This window comes from Megalops cyprinoides, chromosome 5, assembly GCF_013368585.1.
Source record: "Megalops cyprinoides isolate fMegCyp1 chromosome 5, fMegCyp1.pri, whole genome shotgun sequence".
Taxonomy (NCBI): Eukaryota; Metazoa; Chordata; class Actinopteri; order Elopiformes; family Megalopidae; genus Megalops; species Megalops cyprinoides.
In genome coordinates, this window is record NC_050587.1 from 21,149,366 (window position 1) to 21,166,637 (window position 17,272).

The window sequence follows — 17,272 nt, forward strand, 5'->3', positions numbered from 1 at the left end:
CACTGAGGCAATTGGGGCTTCGGCTTCTTTGTTCAGGGTTAACAACAGCAATGTCTCACCAGGGTTTTAAACCTACAACATTATGATTACAGAATTACACCCACCAGAATTCCACATTACATGAGTATGAAGGGTATTTATTTGTCTGAGGCATAAATGAATGTCCTTAAAAACTACAGGTGATCTCATTTTTCCTTTAGTAACAGACCTATCAGATCAGATGATTAATATATGAAAAATTAAAGCTGCTGCTACTGTGGTATGATTTTTGGTTACCAGGGGTAGTGAAAGTGAGAAAAAATATGTATATATACAGCAAGAGTGTGTATGTGTGCATGTGTGTTTGTGTGTGTGTGTGTGTGTGTGTGAGAGAGAGAGAGAGAGAGAGAGAGAGAGAGAACTTATGGCAACATCATATAGCAATAATAACAAGCAATAACCACAACTGTGCACTAATACTGTAGAATGTTAAGAGTCTTGACACAGAAATGCTTTGATATGCTTTGACTATATTTTCCAGACGCTCCCACTACAGAAAAATCCTGTTTTGAGTCTCTGCAGTGTCAGGAATATTTACAATTTTCTGCCCCCCTTTTATTTATTGATATTCCAGCGTTTCTCATCTCGTTGACGTGAGTAGTGTGATGGCTTCTTAGACTCGGTGGATTGGAAAATTGAGGGATTCGGAGCCAGGGAGAAGAGAGGAGTCGGGGGTGGTGGTGGTGGTGGTGGTGGCGGGGGGGTGGATGAGTAGAAGAAGAAAAAGAATCCGAAGACAGAGATGAAAGCGAGAGAAAGAGGTTTAACACTGTGACCTGATCGCCAGTAATACCCTCCGTGTATGCTGTCATGCAAGGGATCGCGCAGCCGGAGTCAACTGGTGAATCACCGAGATGCTCTAATTACGTGTCCGCTCTATTCCGCTCTCCCTCCACGCAACTCGGGCCTCGCTCCTGCTTAACGCTCTGAGTCACACTCAGCGCGCAGACCCTATTAGCATGAAGCGCACTCTGCTTCACGGGGATGCTCGGGATAAACAGCCTCGCCGTGAAATAAAACACCCATCCGCGCGATGACACGGCGGTGCAGCGACAGATACCTCTCTGCGAGCGATGCGGGGAGGTTTTCAAGTGAGATTGCGTTGGCTCTGTCTGACCCAGTTGCTATAAATAAATAGGGACCGGGGGTACGGTAGCTGTGGAGCAGGGAGACACAACATACACAAGAAAGTGTGGCGCGATGGGAGTTTTCTGACACGGGCGCATGCAGCAGTCACGTGCTTTCTCTTGAAGGGAAATCCCGATGGGAAGCCTCACCTAAAAAATAATAACAATAGTATGTGGGAATTAATATACTATGTCAGGAAGTCTACAGATGTGCGGACAGTTTGGATGGCAGCAATGTGTAGTTTGCGTCTGCTGCATTTTCAAATCTGCGGCACTTGTCTTAGGGGAAGACTTGAGGTCGATTTGTGTCTATAATTGCTGACAGGCTCTGTGTTTGGTGAACTTTAATCTCGCTAGATTTTTTGATGTTGAATTGGTTCGATGGGGGGGGGGGGGGGGGGGGGGGGGCGGGATGCAGTGTCGTCTGACATAAATGTTCGTTTCACATTGTGTTCTTGGGCGCGGACGTAGAGGAACATTGGGTAATTGGGTCACCCATATGCCAAATCAATGAAAGTCCAAAAAATATCCCATGACCAGATTTTTGATCCCTGCAACATGGATTGATGTTAAGAGCGCCAGTTAAATTAGACTGTAAATTCTCCTTATTATATAAAATTCGACTGTAAATATTTCCACAATTATACGGAATGCAAATAGCACTATTAACATGATAAAACGGATTGAGAGGCCCTTTCGTAAATTATTTGCAAAATTGGTATCATCACTTCAGTAGTTCTGAAGACAGTCATATTTTGTAAACCGACAGGAAATATTTCCAAACTACTGAGCTGAGGTGTAAAAAATGTCTCAATAGTCACTCAGGAATTGAAGGTACACTGTGTATTGTGCTGGCTTTCTTCAAAAAGCACTTTTAAGCCAATTGACAAATTAATTTCAACCACACAGATGTAATGCCCGGGTAGCAGTTTTTTGCTTTAAGAAGATGATCTGTCTGGTTGCCTTTCTTCGTAGGTATCCTTGCATCAAAAAAAAAAAAAAAAAAAAACCTTGCAGCCTGTGAGCGTACTGTACTATGCTTTTTAAGGGGTGGGTTTTGTGTTAAAGCGCGGGTGGCGTGAGAGATTTCATTTTGGCATGCGTGGGAGCGACCGTGTCTGCGCATCTCTCTTCCCGGATCTCCGTCACGCTTGAGCGCTTTCCATCCCTTCCTCCCTCTGAAAAACTCATGCCTGTCTGAATCAGCTTTGAGAAGCTGTGTTATTAACAAGTCGATCAGGATGCGCGGGATTAACTGTGAGGGACAGACTCGTGGCAGCGTCGTGAAAAAATACCCTCAATACGCGTGAAGCTCAACCCCGGAAATATCGTTTTCTCAGACTGAGCATTATTAACAGAATCGATGAAAAAACATAATCCCGTTTCTTTTCTAAATGACCCCGGGTTTTACATTCAGATTCACGTTTGCCTGGATAGGAAATGAATCTGTTTATTGCAAATTCGAATCCGAACAAATTGTACAAATGATGTGCCAAGCTCCCTAGCCAGTTATTCAACTACAGAAATTAATATGGGTATTGCTTTATGTCACTTGACCCGAGAACAGAAAAGACTTTTTTCTGTAATACATAGTTCTATGAAAAGACGTAACACATTAATTGATAGCATGCACATCACATCTTTGAAGTAGTTGTAAGTGCAGGACTGAAAAATAACAATCTGCTCTTTCTGTAGAAAGCCCTGTCTGCCCTTATTTTTGGTCTAATCACTTCTTTTCAGTGGGAATGAGACTGTTAGGTCACCATTAAAGCAGATAATGAGTACTGAGCATAATTAAACCTGCCTCAGTGTTGTTAATCTCCTCTCTGCTTTCCAGGTGACATATTGGCCACTCCCCCTCCCTCGGCCCCATCTTCACCTCCTCCTCAACCTACAGAAGGTGCTCCAGCACAGGGTGTGCGGGGAATGCCCTCTAGGGGTCAAGGTATCCTGGAGTCTGTCCTGGCACAGAAGGACCACCTGCTTTCCCAGAAGGGGGCGGTGTTCCCCACAGCCTTGCCTGCGGACCTGCTGCCTATCCTGGGCAAGGGGCTGGGGGCAGGAGTTCTTTCCCCCGAGCAAGAGATCCGGAAAAGATTGCGCCCCCTTCACAGCAGTGGCGCCCTCCCCACCTCTGCCCCACCCACAGGCAGCCCCACCAATCCAGAATCCCCCTCCCTCACTGTCCCATCGAAGACAGACCCCCCGACGACCCCCCCAGTGTTGGATGATGGCCTCTCTCTCACTCCCACCCTGACCACCACAGTGGAGACGGACACAGACACACCGACACCAGGTGACAGGGAGCATGGGCATCCATTGCTGACAGTCTGTAAAAAATCACCTGTCTGTTTAGTTTTGGCTTAGTTTTCATTTTTGTCTTTTCTTTTGATTCTGCCTCTCTGTGATTCTGATGCCTTTCAGCTTATGACTCCAAGTATCTCTTTCCCTCTCTGTCTGTCTCTCTCTCTCTTTATCTCTCTTTTAGCCGCGTCACGCTGCATGGTCAATTTCTCTGACCCAGAGGGGTATATTGATTCTTCAGATGACCCCCCTTTGCCAGATGGGGCCTTCCTGCAGTGCATTTACACTGTCACTGTTTATACCGGCTATGGAGTTGAGCTGCAGGTATGCCACACAGTGTTTGCCACACACCTTTTCACAAAGCTGCGGTGTCAGCATGTGCATCGCCCCTGTAATTTAACTCATCAGAACCAGACCTGATCATTTCACTGTGTGAAAATGAATACAAATGCTTCACATTATGGCTTGTTTCTAATTCAATGAGGCCACACTCCCAACCTGGGCCCCTCGATCAATTTTAAGATGGACTCTGACATCTAGTGGTCATTTGTGGTATAGTATGCAGTCATTTACGGTAAACATGATACTAGAGCACCTTAGAGAAGCCCTCTAAATTGCTAAGATGTCTAAATGTCACTCTGAAGGCCAGGTCGTCATAATATAAAAGCTAAAAAGACCTTGTTACAAAAGCAGTAGTACTCCAAGGATTCAAACAGACAACATTCTGATTATGAACCTCCTTAACTGCTACTCCACAGTTCTCACTGCTCATACTTACTAAGCATTTAACTGCTACTTAAAACATTAAATTTCCATTAACCTCAATAGCACATTTCCATACATGCAGTTGGCTGACAAAGTCAGAGCTCAGACCTCAAAATATTTTCCATTCATGAAAGCAGAAGGGCCTTGTGACTCTTATAAAGTCCTGGGGTAACAGTGTAGCACAGTGGTAAGGAGAGGGACTCATAACCAAAAGGCTTGCCCGGTTCGATTCCCCACTGGGGGCACTGCTGTTGCACCCTTGGGCAAGAAACTTAACCCACATTTTCCTCAGTAAATATCCAGCTGTATGTATGAGTAACATGTAAAAAAATGTAACCAATGTAAGTCACTCCAGATAAGAGCATCTGCTAAATGCCAATACTGTAATGTAATGAATGCTTCCATTGCACCCACCACCATTGTTCTTCACAGGTAAAGAATGTCAATCTGTCTGAGGGAGAGCAGCTGTCAATCAGAGGAGTGGATGAGGGCGGGGCTCTGCTAGTGCTGGCCAATGAGACGCTACTCGTTGAGGGCCAGGTGATCCGCAGCCCAACCAATACCATCTCTGTGTTTTTCCGCTCCTTCGTGGAGGGTGGCATGGGGACCTTCCAGCTACACTACCAGAGTGAGTCTGAATGCACACCACTTAAATGAGATTGCAAACACTCTGTATACACACTGCTCATCAGACCCAATACAAACTGTGCTGATAAGACAACAGAACATTGTATACACACTGCTCATCAGCCTGAATTCAAACTGTATTAATAATGTTACAAAACACTGTATACTCTATGTTCATCCAACCAAATGCAATCTGTATTTATGGTCTCATGTTGCTACAATTACACTGTATACACTGCTCATCCAGCTGAATACAATCTGTATTTATCGTACTATTAATACACTATACTACTCAGCAGACTGAATGCAGTCTGCACTTATGATACTACAAACACGCTGTACATAAACTGCTCATCAGACTGAACATAACCTGTACTGATAAGACTTCACAGGCATGGTACTGTATTAATGTGCAACATATTTATACATCTATCATACACATGGTATCGACCGGTACTACAGTATACACTCTCCCGATCATCACGTTAATTGTGAGTCTTCACAGTCTCTATTGGAAATGATCATTTAAGAACATGGCAGTGGATCAGAAGACCAGAGCTGGATGATTTTTTTCACGTCAACCTTGCACTTAAAAAGTAAAAGCTATAAAGACATTATGCCCACATGGTGATCATTTTGTCATTGTTTTTAGTGCTGCTTTTTATTAGCAGTTCTTTAATGTACCACTTAAATGTTTATATTCCATTCAGAAAGGAATAATTGTATAAAGGTGTTTTAAATAATGTATTCGATTTAATAATCTGGAGTAGTATTCCTTTTGGGTATTATACATAAGGGTTGATATTACTGTTGAATCGTGACTGTTTCAGACATTTTTCATATTCACAGGATCATTGTGCTTTATTCCCCTTACAGATATGCCTTGAGGCTCCCTCCGGCCACCCTTTATGAACCGGTTATTTTTTGTTAGAGATTAGAAAGTAATATTCTTTCTGTGTTATTGATCTGAAACCCATGATAAACAGCAGATTAAAACTTTTAGTTGGTTCATTAATTACTGTGGCCCCTGAAAGAGACCTGCAGTCCCTGTGATATGATTGGCTCAGAGGCAGGAGGCGATGAGGGATAACCCGGCTTCCCTTTCCTCGTTTCCAGTCTTCCGGCTCAGCTGTGCGCTGCCGCGCCGCCCACACTTCGGGGAGGTGTCAGTGCAGGACCTGCACCCCGGCGGCAAGGCGCGTTTCCACTGCCACATGGGCTACCACCTGCAGGGGGCGCCGGAGCTCACCTGCCTTAACGCCTCCCTGCCCACCTGGAGCGGCCGGGAGCCCAGCTGCAGGGGTGAGAGGCGGTGACAGATTAAGCTCTGTGTGGGAGGGTGGCGTAATTCGCAGCACAGTAGCGTCCAGCATGGTGTTGTGTTGCGCTGTACAACAGTTGCTACCACCAGGGCCTGTGTAATAAAATAGGCTGTATAAACACTTTTTTATTCATCCAGCTTACAGCCTTATCCAGAGGGATATTGCATAGTGTACATATCATCCATTTCTACAGCCAGATATTTACCCAAGCGATCTGAGTTAAGTGTCATGCCCAAGGGCAATGCAGCAGTACACCATCTGGGAATAAAACCAGCAATCTGCGGTTTACAAGATTTGCTCCTTACCACTACACCACGCACACTGCTGCCCTATCAGAAAAGATAGTGCAGCTATAGGGAATATTACACTGCAGTGCAGTGCATGACAGTGCTACACAGCATGGTACAGGGTGTGAACGGGTAGAATGCCACAGTGCAGAACACTATAGCGCAGCACTTCACAATGTAAAACAGCGTATTAGCTTGTTGCCTATAAAAGTCAGTGTAGAGTAAGACCATAGGCATTTTATGCATTGACCAGATAGTCAGCTCTGTCTGCTTCACACATAAGCCATTGTTGAAGCTACAGGTGCAGAAGCTGAATATATGGTCTTAATATTGAACATCTGCGTTAAGAATGTACAAGTAGAGGTAAGAGGATGCGGCTTTTACACAGAAAAGTTTGAGATGCCCTGTTTTAGAGCAGTATGGCATGGTAATGTGAGAGAATGACACAATACAGAGCTCCCCAAATCCTGTGTCGGTCTTTGTAAGTGTAGGTCACAGGTGTAATGAACAGATATGACCCCGTTCCCCACCTTCCATACACAGCTCTGTGTGGGGGCTCAGTGAAAAACGCCACGGTGGGCAGGGTGCTGTCCCCGTCCCCCCAGCCTGCCAACAGCACTCAAGGCCGCAGCTGCTCCTGGTCCCTGGAGGCCCCCGTGGGACAAAGGCTGCACCTGCACCTGGAGAGACTGGCGCTGGGACCCACGGACAGGTCAGTGTCTGTGTGCGTGTGTGTGTGCGTGTGTGTGTGTGTGAGAGAGAGAGAGAGTTTGAGTGCGCTGTATAGTGGCTGCTGTATACAGAGCATCATTTTGTTCCCCCACTTGTCACCCTGAAACAGGCTGGTACTGTGGAGTGGTCTTGACGCTGGCTCTGTGGTTCTGTTTGATTCGGGGCGGGGAACGCCCATCCCATTTGAGGGGGTAATCAGCGAGGGCCCAGCCGTCAGAGTCCAGTTCATCACTGATCTCCCGAACCACACCACTGGCTTCAATATCCGCTATGAGGGTGAGATACCCATGTGCGCGCGTGCACACACACACACACACACACACTCACACACACACAGATAATATGCTTTTGTGTTTTAAAAAGGATTGCATATCCACCTTGAAGCAAGATCATACATCTTCATTCATTGTGGCTCTCAGCTGAAAGTCAATGATCAGTTGGCTGCCTGGCATTATCACTGCTGATGTTTATCTGTGCAACATTTCAGGCATACAGTCACGGAGAAAAATGTCAGTCTTTTGTTAGACTGAGGAAGGAGAGATGGATCACAACAGTATTGAGACATGAAGGCTCATCTCCATAGGAAAAAAAACTGCAGTGTAGATTGGGAATCCTTTTAGTTCTTGTAATCTGTCAGTCATGGCTGGAGCAGATAACAAATGCCTGCGAGCTTTTATAATTCAGTCAAATTCAAGAGCATCTCTTTGTTCATTTTAAAAAGATGAGAGATGAACACATGAGCCATGATTGCTGCTGGCCCACAGGACCTATGATGTATTTGAGTGGACATTTTTAATGCAAACCTGGGGTATGGTGTCTGTATACATTATATTTTAGACATGTTTGCCATGTTTGAGTGTATTTTGATTTGAATATTTCATACTGTTTCCTCATAAGTCACTGTTAGTTTAACCAACTTCTAAAGCTGTTTGTGTTGCGAAGGTTCAGTGTACATATTTTGTACTTTTAAACATTGAATATGTTATTGCCTACAATGAAATATGCAGGCCATGCCAACCACAGTTTATAAACAGGGCTTAGTGCCTCGGTTTTAGTGATGTTTCCTTCTCTATCACGCTCCGTAGCATTCGAGAAGGGGCACTGCTATGAGCCCTACCTCCAGAATGGGAACTTCAGCACCTCAGACCCCACCTATGGCGTCGGGGCAGTGGTCCAGTTCAGCTGCGACCCGGGCCACTCGCTGGAGCAGGGGCCACCTGTCATTGAGTGCATCAACGCCCGAGACCCTTACTGGAATGACACAGAGCCGCTGTGCAAAGGTAACGGCAGAGTGTTCGGGGCATCACCGTGCCACTCACAGCCTCGCTGATTCTAAGTGTTTGTTTGTGTGAGTATGTGTGTGTGTGCGTGCATGAGAAAGCCACACATGCCTGCATCATTTCCTGTTATTTGGGCCCTTGGCAGATGTCCTCATTCAAGACCATGTGCACAACCCACATTTCACACGTTATCTGCTTTGGGTTACAAGCCTAAACCCTTAACCGCAGCTCCACACTGCTATCCTAACTCGAGCGAGTCTAAACTGTGAAAATAACCACGGCAGTCTCCTGATGGCCTCCCAACATTTTTGTCACTCTGTGTCTTACTCATCACCCCTTCAGCGCTCTGTGGGGGGGACCTGTCCGGCCCTAGTGGGGTGATCCTGTCCCCTAACTGGCCTGAGTGGTACGGGGAGGGGGAGGACTGCAGCTGGAGGATCCACGTCGGGGAGGACAAGCGCGTGCTGCTGGATGTACAGCTGTGAGTCACATCGCCCCCTGCTGGTGACCTGAGGCAGTGCCTTACTGGTTGATACCAATCATGAGAGTGATGCCTCATGAACCCCCTAATGGGTGGAGCTATCCTGTGCTACCAAAGACTCGCTGATCTGAACCAGCTGTATTGTTTTGTTATGCAAACCGAAATGATTTGATTGGGGCATAGGAGTCAGGAATTGACAGCATATGAAAGCTCAACCCAGAGTGTGGTTCAAAAGGGAAGTTTGTAGAGCGAGAGCACAAAACCAAAAATCCCTGCTGAGCTAGCATGTACATGTGAAATTCTGCCTAACAGTGGGGGATGGGTGGGGGAGGACTGGGGTCATTTTTCTCAGGGTGGGCAGCCCCTCACGCACCCCCATACAAATCAGCGTGACTGGTTAAAGCTGGACACACACTTGATGGTGGGTCAAGACACTCCAATGGTAGAATCAGTAAGGGTTGCCAGACATTTTTCAATGCTGGACCACTTAGCCCAGGCCATGCCATACAAATAAATTCAAATGGACTCTGTGCATCAATAACAAACTCCAGACCAGGAGGGTTACAGTGTATGCTATCATAGCTAACCTCTCCTCTAGTAGCTAGTAGACTCCTTATATGACTTTTTTGCTTGTGTTGTACTTGACCTAACTAAGTCACTTTGGATAAAAGTATCTGCCAAATGAATAAATGTAAATGTAGTAAACAGCACACGCTGGCTACTTTCTCCAGTTCTCTTCATAAATTGTTTAGTAATAATGTAACTAGCTAACTAGCATGGGACAAATAACTTCAGTTTAGCAAAAGAATGCTAGTTAGGTGGTTCTCTATGTCTTGCCAGAGACTGGATTTCATGAGTTTGATGCAGTATAGTTTCTCTGATATGTTCTCTGTATAGTTTCTTCTTAGCTAAGATTATCAATTTGTCCATGTCCAAATCGCCACCATAACTGCAGTTAAGAAGTGTCTTTTTCTCTTCACCTTGGGTTTACAGGAAGCTTAGGCCTCTTCCTCATTCTTGTTGTTTATGTCTGTTCTCCTGTGGGGATGTTCCCTGCACTGCAACTCAGGGTTGAAATACTGATGCTGGTTCTACATGATAAGCGACACATGACTACAGACTATACCGAGGACACAGGAAAGTTGGTCAATGACATTTTTTGACTGACTGTCGCATGCGTGTATCCCCATTGCAACACAAATATGTGAAGACCACTGATAGCCTGCACAGAACAGAGACAGAACAGAGATGTATAGGTCTGAGAAGGTATCGGGGTCTGAGGAGGTACTCGTGAAATTGAACGGGAGCTACGTTAATCCACTGTACATTTGCATAGGAGAGACCGAAACCAATGTACCGGTCACAGATTGGCCATGGCACACCCACAGCGATGAGACGATGTGGGTCAGCAACAAAAGAACAAGGCAGGGGGTTAGCGCTACACCCTCTCCTTCTTTAATAAGCCTCGGGTTCACCAACCCAAAGCCCCTCACGGCTAGCGTCCTCCATCTCATGCTCCTCTCCTCCTCCCGGTCTCCTCACTCATCAGGCTGAACCTGAGCGACAGTGACATGCTGACCATCCTGGACGGCGACGAGGTCACCACCCGCATCCTGGGCCAGTACGTCGGGGGCACCAGTCCCTTCAAGCTGTCCTCCTCCTCCCCAGACCTCACCATCACCTTCCACTCCGACCCAGCTGGACTGGTCTTCGGCAAGGGGGAGGGATTCATCATCAACTACATGGGTGAGGGATAGAGGGAGGGAGAGAAAGAGGGACGAGAGAGCAAAAATAATAACAATTAGAATATGAATACTACCACTATGGCTAAGCCCACTACTACTGCTACTGCTACCACTAATAATAATTTAATATAGAATAAAACTGTATATAGGTACCCTCCTAAGAAAAAACATTTTAACAGAACAGAAACATAGAAGCCAACAAAAGAGAAATGAGAGTAGATAGGAAGAAGTGAGACAGAGAGGAAGAGAGAGAGAGACAGAGTGTGTGTGTGAGTGAGTGAGACAGAGAGAAAGAAATAGAGGTATAGGGAGGAATGGCAAATCTACAGGAAGACGATATTGCACGCTTTAAAACAATATAAAAACTGTGGATGGTAATGTTGAAACTGAGAGTCATTCTGCAGACCCTTGTCATTCTTCTCTCCAGTATTTCATCTAATCTGACTTTTTTCCTTTCTCCCCTTTCCCGCTCCTTATCCCCCTCCACCTCTTTCTGGCTCCCTCTCCCCCTCTACCTCCTGTTCTATCTGTCCTCATTCACTCACTTCCCATTTGTCTCGCTTTCCCATGAGAGCCACGCGGTCAAATGCACATCCAATCATTTACGTACGCACACACACACACACAAACACAAAGCACACATATACATCCTCCTGAATAGCGAAACACACTCGTATACACAAACTCACACACACAAACATAAATGAGAGGACACACAGATACATGCACACGCACAGGCATGTGCGCACACAGATACAGACTCATATCCCATCACATCCAGCTGTATAGATGGAAGAAATTGTAACCTGTGTAAGTCGCACTTGATAAGAACATCTCTCACAAAGGCAAGGGCAAATGTGCATACGCACACATACAAGGAAGAAACAAGCAGGTTGTCCATGTGCACACAGTGTACTCATTGCATACATGTGTGAGCACACACCACTTGCTGAAGAATGTAATGCAAATACAGTCTTTAGCAAGACTGCAGTCATAGCACATTCATTTCCCGTCTGAACAAGAGGGAACCTAATATGAGGCCAATCAATACTATATGAATAATTGATTATTCTGTCCACAATTAGAAAACCTATGGGGGCAATTGCAGTCAGCTATATCGACATGTTGCTGAAAATTGATCCTCCTGTTTTATGTATACACATAAAGCCACTTGTGCTGATAATTTAACCAAAAGTGTGAACTTGTTGTGTGCTTGAGAACCGGTAGGTGGAGGTGTATTTTACTTAAACAACAGATTAAACTGAATTGCAGCAAATTCTACTTATTTTATGCCAGTTGGCTGAATCCAGCACAAACACATACAACTTGAGGTTTTACCATCTTTGATTTGATTTCATGAGCATGGAAAAAGAAACCAGTTAACATGAACGCAACATTTCAGCAATGTGTGAGAGCCATTTTAACACTGTTTTCAGAGTGACAAGTTCCATCTCAGCATCTTCCTGTTTTGCCATGGTTTTATGGACATTTTGCTCTAAAAGTTTTATCTCTGCATTATGAGTGAATTCTGTGTTGAAAACAAAGTAGCTGACTATGAAGTCATTCAAAGGTGTGTTTGATTGATTAATGACAGTGTTATGTAACTCTGTTTTCAATGATTTCAAGCTATGAATGGTATGTTTTTTTTTTTTTTGTCATCATAACTGTGTGAAGACAAACTGCTAATTGAAGACAAACTGTTTATTTTTGTGAATTTTCATGAAATCACTCTTTCCACTCCACCCGACTGATCGGCTGGCTTCTCTTCCTGGTACCAGAGGTGTCCCGGAACGATTCCTGCTCAGACCTGCCCGAGATCCAGAACGGCTGGAAGACCACCTCCCACACTGCCCTGGTCCGAGGGGCCCGCATCACGTACCAGTGCGACCCGGGGTACGACCTGGTGGGCAGGGAGACGCTTATCTGCCAGCTGGACCTCAGTTGGAGCACCCAGCCGCCCTTCTGTGAGAAGAGTGAGTCAGAGGGGAAGCAGGGAATGTGTGCACGTGTGGAGGTTTGTGTGCGTTTGCGTACACGTGCGTGCACAGGCACATCCGAGATCTTATTAGTGAAGTAGACGTATCATTTCGCATGGCTGAACTGCACAAAATGACATTTCTTCTTCCCCGCCCCACTTGCCATCCCCAGAATAATTCATCTGCGTGACTGTGGTGCACTGCAGTGCTGAACGAGATTCAGTGCCCTCCCTCTGTAACATAACCACTTTACTTTTCTCTCCCTCCTCTCTCACTCTTTTTTCTCTTCATCTCTTCCCCTGTCTCCCTCTTTTTTCCATCTCCTTCCTTTTTCCCCTTCCGTATCCCCTTCCATCTCTCCCTCTCTTCTCCCTCCTTTTCTCTCCCCTTTCTCTCCCCTCTCCCCCTGCCCTCCCGCCATTTTCGTCACTACTCTTTCTTTCTCAGTTATGTACTGCTCTGACCCCGGCCACGTCGAGCACTCCACCCGATCCCTGTCTGACCCCAAGCTGCTGGTGGGGACCACCATCCAGTACAGCTGCAATCCCGGTTATGTCCTGCAGGGCAGCGCCATACTCACCTGCTATGGCCGCGAACCCGGGACGCCAGTCTGGACCTCCCGCCTGCCTCACTGTGTCTGTGAGTGACTGAGAGAAGCGTGCGCTGCATACAGACCCGAGAGGACCCAGCTCTTTCCTTTACGCTCATCCTTGTTCACAGCCAGTTTCTGTTTGTTTTCCCTGATTAACAAGGATGCCAATTAGATGTAATTATCCCTCCTCATTAGCAGGTAATTCCCTTCCTCTTAATTGTATCTCGTGCAGTGTTGTTCTTTTTCTTCACACCATGGTAACGGTATTTGAGTGAAGGGACCAAGTTCAATTTAGTCAAATCAATTTGGTCATTGCAAGGGCAGTGCTTATAACCTAAAGCGGTCAGTCTTCTTTCAAATGCAGATCACACAGACCATGAGGCAGAGGCACGACAAAGACTAGTGAACAAACTCCTTTCAGGAAATCAGTGCATTTTCATGTCTTCGCCCATCTTCACATTGTTACCAGTGTGTCCAGGGTGCTGGCAAAGAGAACACAGAGTAATCTGGTAAAAATCATCATTGAAAATAGGCAATTCCTGATTGTCAGTCAAGCAATACAGAGTAAAAGAAGGCTGAAAGAAAAACGTGAAAATTGGAGCCTCCTCTGTTTCAAGCCCAGTGACACTGCAGGGCAAACAGGAACCAGAGGTGTGTCCTGCCATTACTTTGGGCTGGGATAATGCCGTGAATCAAAACATTTTTATTAACTCTGTTGTGTATGCAGCTTGTAGCATACAGAAAAGCTCTTGCTTGTATGGGAGAGTATTGTTATGAAGGAGACGCGTGTTAATTCAAATGCTTTGAATGCATTACTGCATAAGAGTCGCAGTCCGCCTACTTTACCACGTGTGTTCCTGGCTATGAACTGAATCGTTTTCTGCCTCATCAGGATTGTACTCAGAGAAAGAGAGAAATTTGCTGCAGAGCCACCAGGGCAGCTCTTTCCTTTGACAAAACATGAACTAAAGCCATAAATAAGGCTTACAAATTACATCACACATTCAATTTTAAATGTATTCAAATCACATTGAAGGGTAAGGTCACAGTAAATTTAAAATTGAATGTGTTGTTTCTTGGCTATAGTGGATATTACCTAAGAAGCGGATATTGTCTGCCTTTTCTGCAATAACCTGTTTTGTGTCTTTCTGTGTAGAATGTGAATTCATATGCATTTTAGCAATGCAGTAGCCTCTGGCTAACAGACACATGTGGTGAGACCAGCTGCACAGTGGATTCTGGGAAAGGAGGGTAGACAGGAAGTGAGATAGTGAACACGCTGTATCAACTGCATTAAAAAAACGCATGAATTAACACGTCAGGACGGAAGATAAATAACTTATTCCAGGACAGCCACCTGTACATGCTTCGAAGGCTTATCTGGAGATAAGAAAAATCTAAGCTGTTGCAAGAAGATAGACATCAAGTGCCCTTTATCGCTTTTTCATTTGAAAATCACATGCTGTCCCACATTTCTCCACTGTGAAACCAGTTCCTTTCTTTTCAAAATGCATACATACTTGACTCTGTGGTAAGAAGTGACATGTAATATTATAGATTTTCAGAGCTTGTCAAAAAATCAGAGGCTGTGCTGTCAGTGCAATAACCAAAATGCAAAGAATTAAAAATGCTTGATAGGCATAACACCTTTACAATGCACAAACCTCCTCTGTAATTTTATTCAGAAGAAGGGAATATGGTGTTTAGATGTAAAATTAGTATGAGAATTTGATCTGGGATGCCTGGAAGCATGGAAGCGGAATATCCACAAGTCAGTATTATAGCATGCCAATATTTGGCTGCTTTCATGCTGTCCCCCTTTGCCATGGCACATTGATAACAGCACGCTGACTGTAGTATAGTGTTACATAATGACAACATTTTCAGTTCTGCTATGAACAATTTTTTCCCTTATACCACTGGTCCTCCACCTAACTCTGTACATTGTGTAAGTCCATCTGGTTTGGATAGTCTGCTCAAAGGTTCTGTGTGTGTAAATCTTACTGTCTGTCATAGCATCACATCCTGAAACCTTTATCCTTTATGCCTCTCACCTCCGTATGCCAGCTGAAGACTCGGTTTCATGTGAGAACCCAGGCCTGCCCGAGAATGGTTACCAGATCCTGTACAAGAGGCTGTACCTACCTGGAGAGTCTCTCACCTTTATGTGCTACCAGGGCTACGAGCTGATCGGAGAGATTGCCATCAAGTGCATCCTGGGAAACCCAAGCTTTTGGAGTGGGCCCTTGCCGCTCTGTCGGGGTGAGGCCTGTGGATAGGAGGGATGTTAGTCGGGGGGGGTCAGTGGCAGGGTTAATGAGTAAGTGTCATACCTGCTCAAATAGGAGCTTCTCTCTACTCTGAATTCTGCCCCACCCACTAGGAAGAGCATTGCCTCGTCCAATGGGATAGATGTGATAAACAGACACAGATAAATCTCTAATTTCAGGTGATTCCCCTCTCCTGAGATAGAACTAAGGTGTGATGGTAAGGAGCAGGTACTTAAAGCTGCATACAGCAGATGAAGTAAATATCCAGCTGTGTAAATGGATGATATATAAACTATGTAAGTCGCCTTGGGTGAGGGATAAGCAGGTAATTTAAATGTAAAAAGCACAGCAGGGAATAGGCAGTCAGGAAAAAAGCAGAGAAGATCACTCCAAAAAAGATGTGGAATCACAAAGACAGTTGGGGGAGGGGAAAATAAAAATAAGCTATTGTTCATTGATTTGGCTTGTCATGATTTAAAGAAAACAAGAGTTTCCAAATGCCGGGATGCCACTCACGGAGAAACCCTTATGATGCTGCCACTCAGCCTTGGTCCTGGAGGGCCGCATTGTCTGCAGGTTTTTGTTCTATTGATGCATGCAGTACACAAATTGGCAGGCGTTGTGAGTATATGCCACACATAAATTTGGCAAAAGAAGCTCAGTTGGCCAAGCTAAAACACCAAAATGTGTCACTTGGGAGACAAAAGATGCTGCTGGTAAGAGCCACCGTTGAATAAACGAGCCCTGTTACAAAGTGAGCAATTCACACAAGGCATGACACATTCGTTTGTGCACAAGAGAATGCACACAAGAGTGGGAGGCAGGTCACTGATGAAATGTGCTCTTTTGCAGCCAACCATGACTGCTTTGGCAACCATGCTCTAGAGGGTGAGTCCACCCGTCTGTCTGTATGTCTGTTTCTCTGGTGCTGAGTCTCTGCCACATTGGTTTATATACAAGTGCATGCTTAAGTTAGTGTTTGTAATCTGTCTCTCACTACTGTCCATCTGTCTCTCCGATTGGTTGGCTGATAGGTGGTTGTGTTGAAGTTTTGTTATGCATTTGTTATGCAAGCATATTCTGTCCTGCATCATAGCAGTCAGGAGGTATGAAACTAGTTTCTGTCTTTTCATCTAAAAAAAAAATAGTTCCCTATAAATCTAACCCGTAACATATCCCAGTTTAACATTTTCAAACACCTCTCTATCCGTCTGTCTTGTTCTCATTCTTTTCTCCCCCTCTCCCCTATCTCCCTCCTCCTCCCCTCTCTTCCTCTTCCTCTCCCTCCCCCACTCTACTCCCCCCCCTTCTGCCTCTCCCGCCAAATTCTTGGTGACTGCTCCCACCCACTTAACTCGTCATTTCAAGAGCTGCCATCAGCCCACAGACTGAAATTTCCACTCACACTGAAATACGGCTGTGAAAAAAATAATTTATTCCATCTGCAGTGCCAGTTGAAAACAAAGAACTGACATGAACTGGCCTGAGGTGCTGGATTAGCACAGTATATGTGAGAGGGTGTGTTGCTGGCTGGCATAAGGTTCTTTGGAAGATGAAACACAATATGTTGTTTGGTTGGCTGTCTGTTCGCACTGTCTGAAGTCATAGGATGTTGTTATATATTGAAGTCATTTTTTTCCCCCTGTAAGTTGACGAGATGAAAGAAAGTGTCAAAAGAGTTTGATGTAACATGCAATGCATGATTGTTTCTTTTCTATTCAATCT

General features: G+C 45.1%; 1 protein-coding gene across 3 annotated transcripts in view; it reads left to right on the forward strand.

The window, feature by feature from the left end:
• The window catches only part of LOC118777743 (seizure 6-like protein), a 36,190-nt gene that overhangs the window by 16,860 nt on the left and 2,058 nt on the right, over nt 1-17,272 (forward strand). For all 3 annotated transcript variants that reach the window (XR_005004975.1, XM_036528878.1, XM_036528879.1), the window contains exons 2-14: nt 3,004-3,462; nt 3,655-3,794; nt 4,668-4,863; nt 5,979-6,164; nt 7,015-7,183; nt 7,313-7,479; nt 8,289-8,483; nt 8,826-8,964; nt 10,514-10,710; nt 12,488-12,682; nt 13,133-13,324; nt 15,345-15,539; nt 16,400-16,435. Coding sequence is in view for 2 of the 3 variants with exons in the window: in XM_036528878.1 (XP_036384771.1) it covers nt 3,004-3,462; nt 3,655-3,794; nt 4,668-4,863; nt 5,979-6,164; nt 7,015-7,183; nt 7,313-7,479; nt 8,289-8,483; nt 8,826-8,964; nt 10,514-10,710; nt 12,488-12,682; nt 13,133-13,324; nt 15,345-15,539; nt 16,400-16,435 (2,466 nt within the window). In the remaining variant the exon portion in view is untranslated. The remainder of the gene's footprint in view (nt 1-3,003; nt 3,463-3,654; nt 3,795-4,667; nt 4,864-5,978; nt 6,165-7,014; nt 7,184-7,312; nt 7,480-8,288; nt 8,484-8,825; nt 8,965-10,513; nt 10,711-12,487; nt 12,683-13,132; nt 13,325-15,344; nt 15,540-16,399; nt 16,436-17,272) is intronic.